General features: G+C 35.0%; 1 protein-coding gene across 2 annotated transcripts in view; it reads right to left on the bottom strand.

Moving 5' to 3' along the window:
- Positions 1–2,494: 2,494 nt before the first annotated feature.
- Positions 2,495–14,024, bottom strand: part of Ih (hyperpolarization activated cyclic nucleotide gated potassium channel Ih) — a 257,200-nt gene continuing 245,670 nt past the window's right edge. Inside the window, exons 5-11 of one of the 2 annotated variants that reach the window (XM_088230696.1) lie at positions 12,298–12,435; positions 9,105–9,209; positions 8,036–8,185; positions 6,429–6,647; positions 6,021–6,285; positions 5,092–5,410; positions 2,495–4,560 (exon numbers count right to left, since the gene is read on the bottom strand). In XM_088230696.1, the coding sequence (XP_088086822.1) occupies positions 4,326–4,560; positions 5,092–5,410; positions 6,021–6,285; positions 6,429–6,647; positions 8,036–8,185; positions 9,105–9,209; positions 12,298–12,435 (1,431 nt within the window). In that variant the 3' untranslated portion in view covers positions 2,495–4,325. The remainder of the gene's footprint in view (positions 4,561–5,091; positions 5,411–6,020; positions 6,286–6,428; positions 6,648–8,035; positions 8,186–9,104; positions 9,210–12,297; positions 12,436–14,024) is intronic. The other variant, XM_088230697.1, reaches the window with a different exon arrangement.

Genomic DNA, 14,024 nt, shown 5'->3' with positions numbered 1-14,024 from the left:
AGAGGAAGGAATTCAATGTATGAAAGCCAAGTAAATGCGGTCAAAATACGATATCTAGCTTAGGCGAATGCATGGAAAATCAATTATGAATAAATCCAGCCTTGCGATACGGCGAATAGTAAAACGGATATGAAAATATTTTTCAAGAATGAAGGGTAGAAAAAGACGACCGAGAATGTTATCAGTACATAAAGTGGCCACTTGAACCAGCCGATGACAGATCGTAAGCCCTGTTAATGTCTGGAATTTCGTAGATCTTCTCTTAAATGATTTCCATTTCTATTGTTATATGTTAATTACAATAGAATTCCACCAAGAACTAACAATATTGCAATACATAACCTATTTCAGTACGGAGCATCAATTTCACAAATTATGCTTATCAATTTGACATTTTTGACAGTTGTTTATTGCACATTTTAAAATCAAGATGGCGGCGAAGATTGGTCTTTTGCCGCCATCTTGATTTTAGTACCCGGGCCTTTGTAGAGGTGGTTTTGGTTGTGGGCCTGTTATGTGTATAATCTCTGGGCCTGTTCATCTGTGGCATCTGTGCCGTACTGCTAGGTAAATGTCACTTTGACAGTTCTAATTCTTAGTAATAAATATGAGTAATATTCTTAGTAATACAGTTTATGTTTTTAATCTATATTACTAATTTAAAAAAAAGTTTTTTAAATATAATGTTATTTCTGAAATGTCCCGAAGGAGGTATCATCAGATCATCATATATAATTTTGTGAAGGATTTTTACACCTTTGTTTCTAAATATTATTATACATTCGAATGTACGGTAGATAATATTTTTTTTGTCGACAAAAAAACTGTTTTATGAGTACCTACGAAAATTATAATTCTAATGGTAATTGCAGAGGTGCGAAGCTGTGAGAGTTGTGTGCTGTTTTGGAAAAAACTTAAAACTCATTTGTTCTCTAAATCATTTGAATAAAACCGTAGCATGTGATAGCAAAAGAAATTGTTTTAATTAAATTACAAATTCAAAAGCTTTAATAAAATTTATTTATCTATAGTCACTTTGTAAAGCGTCCTTGAGGTGTTATATTATGAAAATGGCGTTATATAAGTTATCTTAAATAATATAATAGTACCGCGTTTATCAGAAAAAAATCTTCCTAGGCATCTTCAGCCTATATTTAATATTCCGCATGTGCTTTATGTCTACATTTCCCCACAATATAAAGATTTCAACGATGTTGTGAATTATTGTTATTAAGTAGCTACCCAGATATTGTAAAATACTTACCCACATTCGCATAAACCTGCAACTCCTTCATAAATAATTTCCAAATATTTTCTTCGGAGGATTCTTGGACCTTCACTATTCGTGTGCTTTTCAACTTTGCATTTCATAGCAAAAAAATATTTATGTTTAAGATATTAAATATAAAAACAAACACGACCCCGTTAATAACTAAAATTGTCTAAATCTGCTCTGATTTGCAAAAAATTCACTAATAGATACACAAATAATAATTATGAAAAATCAAAGCATACGCTGATTACTTAAACAAATTTAATTAAAAATATATGTGTATTACTAAAGAAACACGATCTATTGTTCTGCAAAGATTACAATTTAAAATTACGTCACTCTTAAAAACTACGCGACGCGACGAGACATTTTTTATATGACCAGGCAATCTGAAAGTTTTTAAAATACTAATTGTTAGAACATCAAATCTGTCGGATGTCGTGCAGAAAAAAATGTCAAGAGAAAAAGTCGGTATTTTCTAAAGACAGTTTTTTCACATAATTGGTAGGTTAATAAACACTTAAAAGCTGTATAAACTCCAAACTTTTATCACTGGCAGAAATTTTCCAAAAGAATCTTAAAATTAGGTGGTACCTAGTTCAAATTCTTCTGTTCCTGTTTTGAAGAATGTTTAAAGAGACTTAAGTATATATTTTTTTAAAACGTAATATTTGTTCCTGCCCTGATAAAAAGTGCAGGAGTGCCGCTCCGGTGCACTCCGGCCCGACTACAACGCTGCTGCTCAGGTAAAAGTCCTGAATGAGGAAATCGAGTGGAGATAAGTCCGCCTTGTTGTGTAGTGGTTGACATGTTCACTTACCATTCTTGGAGATTCTGGGTTCGATTTCTGGCAGGGTGTCCACTAGGGTGGTCCTTAAATGGGTCAAAAAATTTTTTTTTTGAATTTTTCACAGGGCACTATTTCATTTGATTTTCTACCCTAAAAAAATACTTCTGTATTTTTTTGATTTTTGAAATATTATATTTAGGGGTCATTACAAAGGTTAGAAATTATGTTTGGTGTCTAGCTCGAAAGCTAGAGCTAGGTATATCACGGAATTATCTCCGATTACGGAGCATTTCTGTAATAGAGATTTCCCTCATATCCTCGGTATCGAATTGCAAACACGGCAAAATATAACATAGATTAAATTTAGACCCTTTAATTTCGAATTAGATGTGGGCATAGAAAATAGAGACAATAAATAAAACAAATATCTGTATGGTTTAATATTTAATGCAGTTTTTTTTTCTAAAGTTTGTTGATAACAGCGATGAGCACTTTTGGTAAAATATCATTAGTATAGTAACTGTAACTGTGCACATATTACCCTTCGCACATCTTAAGAGATTAAGGAAACGCCAATACTCGGCTTGTATAGTAACCTCGGATTCACTTCTCGCGTCCAGATCGGTAGAGTACAGCTAGTGGACCGATATGTACATGCCGAGGTAAGCCTCTCCAGAGGAGCAAGGAGCAAAGTAAACGGAGAAAGAATAGTGTTGTATGATATAATAAATAAGTGATCCGGTAACGAGACAAGACAGAGTACAAGCCAATTAACATCGCAGATTGCGTTCCATTAGTGATCCAAAGTGAACTTTATTAACCATAAACTACATTTTCATAATTAACAAAGCATAATTATTATAATACAATTACTGTTCAGTCTACGCTATCATGTTGATGCCATGTAATAATAATGAAATGGCAAGATTCATCTATAATTTAAGTATTTCAATAGTTTTCCTAAAGAGTCTTCAGCGATAGAATAGCGAGGAATCAAGTAACTTAATAATGATAAACAATTAACATTCAAAATAACACACGCCGATTAAATCAATGAAAACAAAATATTACATAATTTGGCAAAAATATATATTCTACATAAAATTGACATTATTTTGTATTTACAAAAATACTCGGCTCGGGTTCTCAAAACTGACAAACGTCAGTGCGAGAAGTAGGCAGAGAAGGCAACCCAAAGTGCTAATCTAGTCTAGTAATGTCTCCCTACGACGCGCGTCGCTTCCTTATTGCTTTTCCTCGCTAGTTTAGTGGACATCCCGAGCCGCGTAATTACCTCTATAGAAGGCGAGTCTCTTACGCTACTGTACTTCTCCTAATATTTACATCATAACTTAACTTACGGCTTATTAAATACACCTAAATAAACAAATCCAGATTGGGGAAACGATTAACGGGTGCCAGCGGTGCCCCGGTCTTACTCTCGTAGCGACGTGCTGTGCGGCTCTACAACTTTTCCTAGCGTAAATATACTTCTTCACCTGATAACAGCGAGTGTAGGAAACAATTTGAGAAAATAGAATAGTCGACGAGTCGGTCACCGCTCCACATATATATATCTCTATAAAATATATTATACGTATCAAAAACAATTTGTTGTATCAATACAAGTCTACAGTTTCACACTAGAAATATAGTCTGTAAGTCGTCGACCGTCCCTCGGGAAGTTCCCTGCAGCGCTCTGCACAGGGGGAACCTAGTGGGAAGGGGGGTGTCCTAGTGGGAAGGGCTCGTGCGGTCGCCTGACACATACATCCATTGTATCTTTTGAGCACCTAATATTTGTTAAAGCTAATATTGTTTCTGTATATCTAAATATTGCACGATTTCTAGCATATTATACATTTAATAATTGATTTCGATAGCGGATATAGGCGTCCCTCGAGTGACGATGTTTCGCACAACACAATAATTTTCTACATAATTAACGATATAAAACATTTGCAAACCTTAAAATGCGACCCACTCCCTTCGATACAAACTGAACTCGAGACAACGAACTTCCTTCCGGGTTGTGATAGATTTATCGCACCTCTCTCTGATTCGGATGCATCAAATACAATATACCGTTTTGGAAACGCAATTGCGATGAGACAATTTAATTAACCCGTTAAAAATAATCATTTTCTAAAACTTATTTCCCCTTCTTCACAGCCCAATTAAAAATATGAGATACTCAATAAATAACCTAAGAATATCGCTAGCACGCAGAAGAAGGAGCGGCCCCTAGTGAGTAGAGTGTCGTCATTGCGGCGGGAAGTTGGCGTCTGACTTGTGGAAGGTTCGGGGGGCCAGCGACGAGGATTCGGGGAGCATGTTATTGTCGGACTTGGGGCGCGGCAGGCGCATGGCGTGCTGCAGAGGGCGCAGCGCCAACCCCAGAGACGGGGGACCCCGATCGGGTGAACGCGATGCGTGCTCCGCCTCGGCCGCCAGCGCCACGACCACTGCGTTGATGCTTCCCGTGTCCTCCTCCGATCTGCAAGGTAAGGTGATCCGTCAGAGTTGGCCTCTGATCCATGAGTCCGCTACACTAGTCGCGGGGCTACAACCCGATCCTTTCAACAGACAGTATAGATGTCCGGGAACTAGTTGATTTTGATGTTATAACTACACTGGAACCTCGTTTTACGCAGTTCAAAAATTTAAATAATAAAATAGATAAACTTTTTAGCATTAATTAAACAATGCATAATACTAATTGTACTATTAATTATTGGGATGTTATTATTACTTACTTGACGTATAATATTTACGATGCTGATGGTGAATAATTGTTATATTTAAGAAAAAAGTAAGGTACGATAAATAGTAAACAGTTAAGTTTTTTATGAAATCCCAAATTGATTGTTATTCAGGAAAACCTATTCAACGTGGCCTTTTTTCAGTATACTTTTTTTACACAGTACTATGTGGAATGAATCCCCTGTCTGAAAAGAGGTTCCAGTGTATTTGATTATTTGGTATAATTGGCATTGAGAATAGAACTTTAATATAGCTTAGTAATTACCTGTGAGCAACAAGGTTGGGATTTTTTCCTATCTTATTGAGTCTCTCAGCGGCCACGCTTTCCATGGTCCTCCTCATGAGGGGATATTGGTCCAGTACGGCGTTGAAGTGATCCACAGATAGAGAGAAAAGATTACAGTAAGTTTCTGCTCTCACGGATGCTACTCTCCGTGCATTGGTCAGGAGACAAATCTCCCCGAAGTAAGAGCCATCAGATAAGCTGGTGGCTACTTCTCCATTCGCCATCACAATATCTACAATACCTTCTTGAATGAAGTACATTTTGGAACCGATAGTTCCCTCTTTTATAATTATATCACCTGCAACGCAACAAATTGAAATTGTTATTAATATTTAAAAGCATTAACTTGGTGGTCAAACATTTTCCTGAATGTTATTAAATATTTGTATAAAACCACTTTTCTATGTCTACCGGTTTCAAATATTTAATAACATTTAGTGATATTATTAATTATGTATGTAATGTAATGTATGTTTCGCTTTCTTTAGGTAGAATCAACTCATCATTTATTATTTGATATGTAGAAAACAAGGTGAAACAGAAGTTCTTCTCTATTCAATTTGTAGATAGTTTTTACTCTTAGAGTAATAATACGCCACCCGATTATAAAGCCACCCATACAGAAAAAACCATTTGATGAATAATCATCGATAACAACCACGAAGTTAGCTACAATTCGCACAATACAACGGGCTGTCGGTATGCAGGTTGAGAATTACAAGCCCAAACCGGAACCATCCGTTACACGTTTGTTATTAAACCAAAAACCAAACTAAACATTTGGAATGCTATTGTTCTATTCGATAGAGCGAAAGGGTATCTGTATAAGCGGGAGCAAATTATTACTCCCGAGTTTTTACTAGAGCAAAGAGCTGATTAACCATTTTATAATAATAAAATTTCCCCACCCGGTTGAAACACTTCGTATCTTAGTTTGGTAACAACGTCGGATACAAAGTTGGAGTCTGCGTTGGCGAAAAATGGAACAGACGCCACGAGTGATCTGCAGTTGTAATTGATAACATCTTCTCGGAGCTTTTCACTCAATTCTCCTAATATAAGTTCCTCATCAAAGAACTTTCCTTGGTATCTATGCTCAAAGTATTCCGTTATCCTTTGTCTCATTTCACGAGGTAATTTTCTATAAGCCATATATTCTTCTACCTGTTTGACCTGAAATCCAAATTATTTAACAAATTTAATGACAGATATGACAATGAAAAAAGTCATTTTAAAACATTCAAAATTGTTTTTTGGGGCTTGTGTGAGTTTGTGATAAAATATAATTAATGATCATAGCTGACTCTGAAGATTACCTTCTCGCGATATTGTCTGCGCGAAGAGTCAAGACTCTGAATGAGGTTAGTGGCGTGACCCAGGAATAGGGCGTAGCAGGTCGCTCCAGAGATCATGGACAGCATGGTCAGCCACATGTCTGTCAGCGACTGTGGAGGGAATCGTCCGTACCCAATACACAGCATGTGAGACATGGCTTTGAAAAGGGCCCACGAGTATTGCTCCAGCCAGAATGCTTCCTACGCAAGTATACGAACATTAATTTAATTGAAAAAAAACAATGTTTACTCTAAAACATATTTTTGATACACGGTATAAATAAAAATTGCAAACTTAATCAGTTGGAATAAGTAAATTGCAAACTTAATCAGTTGGAATAAGTAAATTGCAAACTTAATCAGTTGGAATAAGTAAATTGCAGAGATCCTTACTAAATTGCTCAATGGAATGAGGAACTTCAGCCCTACGGTGAATTGGATACAATAAATGTTTTTTTGCGTGCGGTACAAATTGGCGTATTAAATTGTATTGCTAAGTTTCCTGAAAATGTACGAAAAAAAAAAAAAATAATTTTCAATAAAAAGGAACCACTTTGAACGACGTCACTAGTTCATATGAATCAACTAATGATATGAGAGTTTTGGGAGATTTTCGGTTAGCTTGCTGTCAATGGACCAATGGGCAGAACTGATCCGAAAATAAGCGGAAGAGAACCTCTGACGTCACACGCGGAGTCATTTTAGAATTACAAAACTTAAAAATCAAAGCACTGATAATACGATGTATAAATATTTAAAAAAAAAATTTTTGGCTTTGTTTAATGGTTTTTTTTATTTTAAAAAAAGTCACTGAACTTGTTATTAGGTAATTAAATGGAATAATCTCATAAGGCGAGTAATAAATTTAAAGGAGACACCAACTAGCAGTGATCGTCTAACTTGTTTTGAGTTACAAACGCTTATCTTGTGTAATCATTTTTGAAAAATATACTGTACAATTACTACATTGATTGAAAAAATAACTATAGCAGTATTTAAAACATTAATTTTATTAACAGTAAATTTTACATGTAACTAGCTATTTCAGAACAGGTATATCTTTATACCCAGTGAAGTTTGCTACTAACTTTTAGCTTACAATCCTATATTGTTACAATTGCTAAAGTACATATTCCTATATATATATATATATAATACACATGCATATAATATGTGATTTTAATTATATCTATGGTAAAGGGTGAAGTTTATTTTTAAAAGGCAAATTTTAAATGAAAAAGTAAAATGAGAGTAAATTAACTTTGTATAAACCTGATTTTTTTTTTTTTTCATAATTATGTTTACAATATTACTCATTTTCAATTCTTACTTTACACCACTGAAATTATGCATTTGCATTACACGAGGCTACATAATTAATCATAAGATAAAATAATCACAAAGACAGAAAGAACATGTGAACTACATATGTAATTTAAAATTAATAATATAACTAACATAAATAAACACATATCAAATATACTTTACAATGCTAAATTTAAAAAGAAAGGTTTTAAGGAAAATTTAATACAACAGTAAAAAAAAAATAAAAAAAAAAAAAGTAAAACGGAGAGAAAATAAATAATTACCTGTAGTTCATTTATTGCAACCCAAGAATTGGATGGGAACCCTTGTAGCATGGGAACAAGGAACTGGAGGCAGCCGGACCAGTGGCCGATGAGCAGCATCATGCAGATCAGGTTGAATATCCGCATGAATACAGACGCCATGTTGAGGAACTGGACAAACAATGCAAGGATTTGAGAACACGCATGTGACAAGAGATTGTCGCTCCTGCAGTGGCTGCGAAGATCTTTCCGACTAAATGCTGGAAGTTCAGGAACGGAGCGCTACACTCTCCCTCGGAAGTTGGGCATAGGAGCGAAAGTCCCGAGAAAGTTAGGGGGTTAGTTTAGCTTCACATGCATCACGATGTTCGGCCAAAAAGACTTGAGTCAACTTTTGTCAACTCCTTTAGAATTTTAACTTTTAAAAAATCTATCGTTAAAACCGTTTTTAATGCACTTTATGTTAAGGTTAGTTTTCAAGAAGCGGTAATTTATTTTCATAATTTTCTAAAACAGAGTATTAGACGTCACAGTCTACAACTAAAGAGTTATACAAATTGAGAAAAGTTTGTATTGAAATAGCTGAAGTTCGAGGCGCGGCGCTACTGCATCAAGGAAGTTTACTTTGTACGAGATGACAGACAAGTTCAGTGTCCCTAGCTCGCATAATCAGTACTCCTCCTTGAAGGCCAAAACAAACTGAATATGCCAAGAAAAATGCCAATCATAATCAACTGTGAAAATTTAAAAATAACTGATGAAATGTACTTTAAAGCCATTCGATTAACTAAAGTATTTTTGTACAGTGAAAAAAATTGCATGCCCGTATGATTTGAATTAATGAAGTGTCGTTCTCGTATAATGATGACAATACTAATCGATGTTCGCGTGTTCCGGAGTAGGTCTCGAGGTGGCCCATGTGTGTGTGGCGTGTATTTGCATGCAGAGCGGCAGAGAAGAAAAGAAAGAAGCGAAAGCAAAGAAGCGGCAAGCGGGAGAGTAGCGACCAGCGCGGGTAAGTTGACAAACCCGCTGGTCCCACAGAGTGTGGCACATGCTACGGGCACATGCTGCCCGCGGCGCCAGTTACCTTGAAAATCAGATTGCTTTTGGTGTATCCCTTCTTTTTGCTCGATTGATCGGAGCTGAGGCGCCCCCTCCTTTCTGTGCGCTTTTTTTGGAGATTCTGCAAGATCTAGAAAACAAGCGAGAAACACAAGATAGTAGAAAAGAGCAAAGCACGATACAGTGATTCCCGGATGGTAGAGGGCTTCATGCCGACGTGTGGTGAGGGGAAGGGAAATAGAGCAGAGATAAGAAAACAGAAAGGCCGCCCGACCGGTTCCTCGTGTCCGCGGACAGCCAGAGAACAGACACCGGGGTGCTAGATGCTAGTTAACCACCAAACACATACATGTCATTACTATGGTACTTGTCATGCCTTGAGGGGGGATGCTTCACTTCAAATCCTGTCATAAGTTTGGAGGCTCTAGTAAAGTTATTATTCAACCTTGTTTATTCTAAAATGCAAATCCTAAGTTGCGACCAAATGAATTCTAGTTAGTTACTTACGCAACTGCAGGCAATATAATTAATTGATCCATTTATTGAGAGCTTTTTGGATGATGCCTACTCTTTGATACGAGTATTACAACAATGTTTTTATAAACCTTATTTCATGATAATGTTTGTGATTGTGATAAATAAATATTTATGATTAGGATAGTATGTGTTACAATGTTTTGTAGAAAAATATTCACATGCCCACAGTGTTACCAACATCAAATACTTCCCTACCAGAGAACCATGAATTCATAATTACAATCATTCCAAGATGGAAGAACATTAAAACTAAGTAAAATCTTGGAGTTTCAAAACGTCATTACAAAAATCTAGCGTTAGTTTCTAACACAACATCAAATGTCAACAATAGTCCGATACCAAATACAGGCAGTCAATCTGTACAGTAATGGCGGAGTCTACGTTACTTCAGGGATCTGGGATGGTTGATGCTGTAGGTACATCTACATTCTACTTCGGGGAATACCGCCGTCATGACATACGGAGCTACAAGCTACACGACAAGAGTGATCCAACCAAATACACGCCACCACGGATACAAGAGAAAGGTTAGGTGTGCACCTGCGAGAGCCAGTCTCTGTCCTGGGGCCCCTCGGGACGTAGGTCCGTCCTCTGCGGCTGGTACAAGGGGCTGATCTGTCCACACAACACCTCCGTTACCTCTCTGTCACACAACCACCCGCACACACTATTCCATTCCTCTTCACTTGCCTCCTACCACTCTGACATTCCATCTAACTGTGTTCGTGTTTGCAATTTGTGTATTCATTAAGTGTATCGTGACGGGTTTCAATTTCACCGATCGGTTATTCGCGACATTCATTTATTCCAGAAAGCCGAGAAGAAAGCTCGTCAATTATAATCAAGCTATGAATAATGTGCTCTCGGGTGGTTGTGAGACAATCAGGTTCGTAGTGGATTGGGTGTACTAAACACAATGGGATCAGTTAGGGTAATTACATTATGTTAGAAACGAATGAGTCTCGCTTTCTTTATTCAGGTAACTGATTGCTGATTGGTAATACTTTTATGAAACATTAAAAGCCCTCATAGTTGGGTACAACTGATGGCATGTTAGCAGGTCCTTGTATAGATTATAATATATATTATTTACTGCGTACATCCAAAGTATGTCTGTATGTATATATGTTTGCATATTGACAGCTAAGTATAAATAAAATTTCCAAATGGACATATTTGAGAATTAACCTATTCAAGTTAAAGTCGGTACCGAAACAAAGCAAGCAAATAAAACATTTGAACAGATTTGAACCGAATGAAGCTCTTCTAAAGAACATGCATTTATTATATAGAAAATGTCTGTGTTGTTAGTATTTTTTATGTTTAATAATGATGATTTTATTTTGGAAGATATTTAAAAGTTGGTTAGTAAAAGTTTTAGGAATATTTTTTTGTTATGCTTCCAAAATTGCCCAATGTCATAAAATAAATTAATGTGCGTACACAAAATATGTATTGCTAGGCAAAAATTGTGCAGTACTATAAGATCAGATCATATTTCCCCTTAATTTATATTTTGCTAATAGGTAAATTGTTATCAAGTTTAACTTTTGTTGTAATGTATGTAAATAACACAACATAATGTAAATAAATATATGTGTATCTTGAATTTTATCAATGATCGAGTATCGTTCCCGAGGTTTGAATGTTTGAAACTAGAAAAATCAATAATTAATGTTATAGGATGCACCGAAGAATAATACGTACAGTATAAATGAAAAATAATTATGATCATTTAACTTTTGGTTAAACCCAAGACCTATTTGTACGATCAATAACTGTAACGTTGTAGTAATTGTAAAAAAAATTAATATGTAGACCGAAAATTGGTAAATTGTTAACACTGTAACGTAACGTAGTGTAACGAAGGCTATAATAATGACAAAAGTTATTTTACTTTAAAAAAAAGTTAAGCGAATCTGAACAAAACTCAACGGATATTAAGTATATTGCTTAAATATTGTTGTATGTTTATAATATTAACAATGAAATGATTTTCTCTCTAAGTGCAAAGAGTGCTTTAAAAGTGTAGGCATAATAAACAACATGTGCACGTAAGTAGTAGGTTTGTACATTCATTAAAATAATATGAACATTCAGTCAGAAACAGGCGTAAGCAACTCAACTATTATTATTGCCATAGTCTTACTTTGTACCGAAGAGGAAATCCAAGGCAGGATCTCATAGAAACTAATCTATTAAATTTGTCGGAATGAGGAAAGCATACAAATATTATTTATCTGATCTAGTAGATCATACAGAACAAGGAACAGGTTGTAATCGATCTTTTATTAGGAAATAAAAGTTCAAGCTAAAATATAAGGTTTACAGAAAACATGACATGTGAACGAAAATAATTGTGTCAAATATTACACGAGTGAAGAGATACAGCTGTCTGCGTGGAAACCACACTAAATGGCGTAAATAACCTTTCATTGTAAGTTTTTTAATATAAATAATTCCATTTTGTTCCATATCGCGAATATATACATATTTTGACAACTTCAAATGGAGAATATAAAGCTATTATATCATTAAGATTGAAACACACGAAGGGTTTATTCTTGATAAAATGTTATCGCTTCGGGAACATGCCTTAGGTATCCGAAGTTACGTGGATAGTAAGGAAGCTGGATAAGTTTATACAAGGCTTGCAGGATAGAGTGATAAGGCATGCTTACATATACTTCCTCCCATTGTGAGACGTATCGGACGAGACGAGACAGTCGGAGTAACCTGACGAGGGACAGCAGTTTGGCCAATCTCAGGATCCGGAGTGCTCTCCCGGCGTGGAGGATCTGGAAGCTCTCGCTGAAATCCTGCATCCGACAAACTGCCATTATTAAGTGTCTTCTTCATGCCAATAAACATAATAAATGTATTTTGTAAACAATAAGAACTGAAATGCAAATAAAATTTGGGAATATTCAATTTTGTATTCTGTCATTTAAATTTTGCGATGTGCTGTTCTATGAACTACTCGGAAAATACATTTCTCACATCAGTAATGTACAAATACATAATGTGATATTACTCGTACGATATGGAATACCGAGTTTACCACCACTTGCCAAAAAATAAAACAGTGAGAAAGAGCATGTGAAGTTCTTTTAGAAGAACATAATATAAACATGTAATTTATATCGGTCATTACTTGATACTTCATTGGTCGATGCGAGTCAATCATTATATTTTATCTTTACACAGTGGTACATGCATATTCGAAGTAAAATTTAAGCTTACATCACAAGTAATATAAATGTTGAATATATTATATTCAAATCTAGTTGAAGCTCAAAATATTAGGTAAAATCATTCACAAAAACTGCAAATAAATAGTGACATTCTGGCAGGCAATGCATTGTAATACATATTACATGGATCCGTAGTGTAAGGATAAATATTTTAGTCATTTAAAAAGATGATCCCAACAATGGAACTCAATGGGGAAGTTCAGTGCTATGGGAAATTGAATATAAAATTTGTTTTCTTACGCGCGGTAAAAATTAGAGCATTCAATTGTACAGCGATGTTTCTTTAAAATGTATATATTTATATATATATATTTTAAAATAAAAACGAACCACTTTGAACGTCACTAGTTCTTCCGAATCAATCAATGATAGAGTGTCGTGATAGATTTCCGATTAACGGGAAGCTAATTCACCACCAGCAGACCTCACCCGAGAGAACTTGTGACGTCACTCACGGAGTAATTTCATAATAACGAAATTTAAAAAAAATCATAGCGGCGATAATATGATGCATTTAAATATTTCTTACAAATTTCTGGCATGGTTTAATAGTATATTAACGAAAAAAAGAATTATTGTTTTGCCCTTGTTTGTCTTTGCTAAATAGTTTTATGTTCTTTTTGTTCAGTTTCTTGGATTTATGTTTCTTCATGTAACTGTTGTAATTGGCTTAGTCCGTATATATATAATAAATAAATAAATTAATTAAAACCACTGAACCATCTCATTATTGAAAAAAATCAAGTTATTGAAATACGTTCCTTTAAAATCATACGTGACGTACAGTGCATCAACTGGCTATGTTTCACAAATTATTATGAATTAATCTAAGAATAAAAGTTGTTATTGAACATTAATAAATATGCCAATAATATATTTTACAGAGTAATAAAAATTCTGCCACATCAAAAGACAGGATGGTCGGTGAATTTAATGAAATTAATATTATAATATTATTGACCCGTGCAATTTTTTTGGTTATGAAAGGTTCATAATAATTTATGACTTGCTTACACCTTATATTGGTATAATAAATCACGAGGAACTTCTATATTGTTTAATTAACTTACCCATTTTGTAATATCCTACAGCAAAAAGTTTTTCAAAATTGATATGTATCCTACAATGTGTTCTAATAACGACATTCCGAGCTC

Source organism: Micrasema longulum, unplaced genomic scaffold (assembly GCF_059751315.1).
Source record: "Micrasema longulum isolate JH-2025_06_02 unplaced genomic scaffold, ASM5975131v1 h1tg000809l, whole genome shotgun sequence".
Classification (NCBI taxonomy): domain Eukaryota; kingdom Metazoa; phylum Arthropoda; class Insecta; order Trichoptera; family Brachycentridae; genus Micrasema; species Micrasema longulum.
Note: the sequence above shows the minus strand (reverse complement) of the source record. Positions and strands in the feature narration are given on the sequence as shown.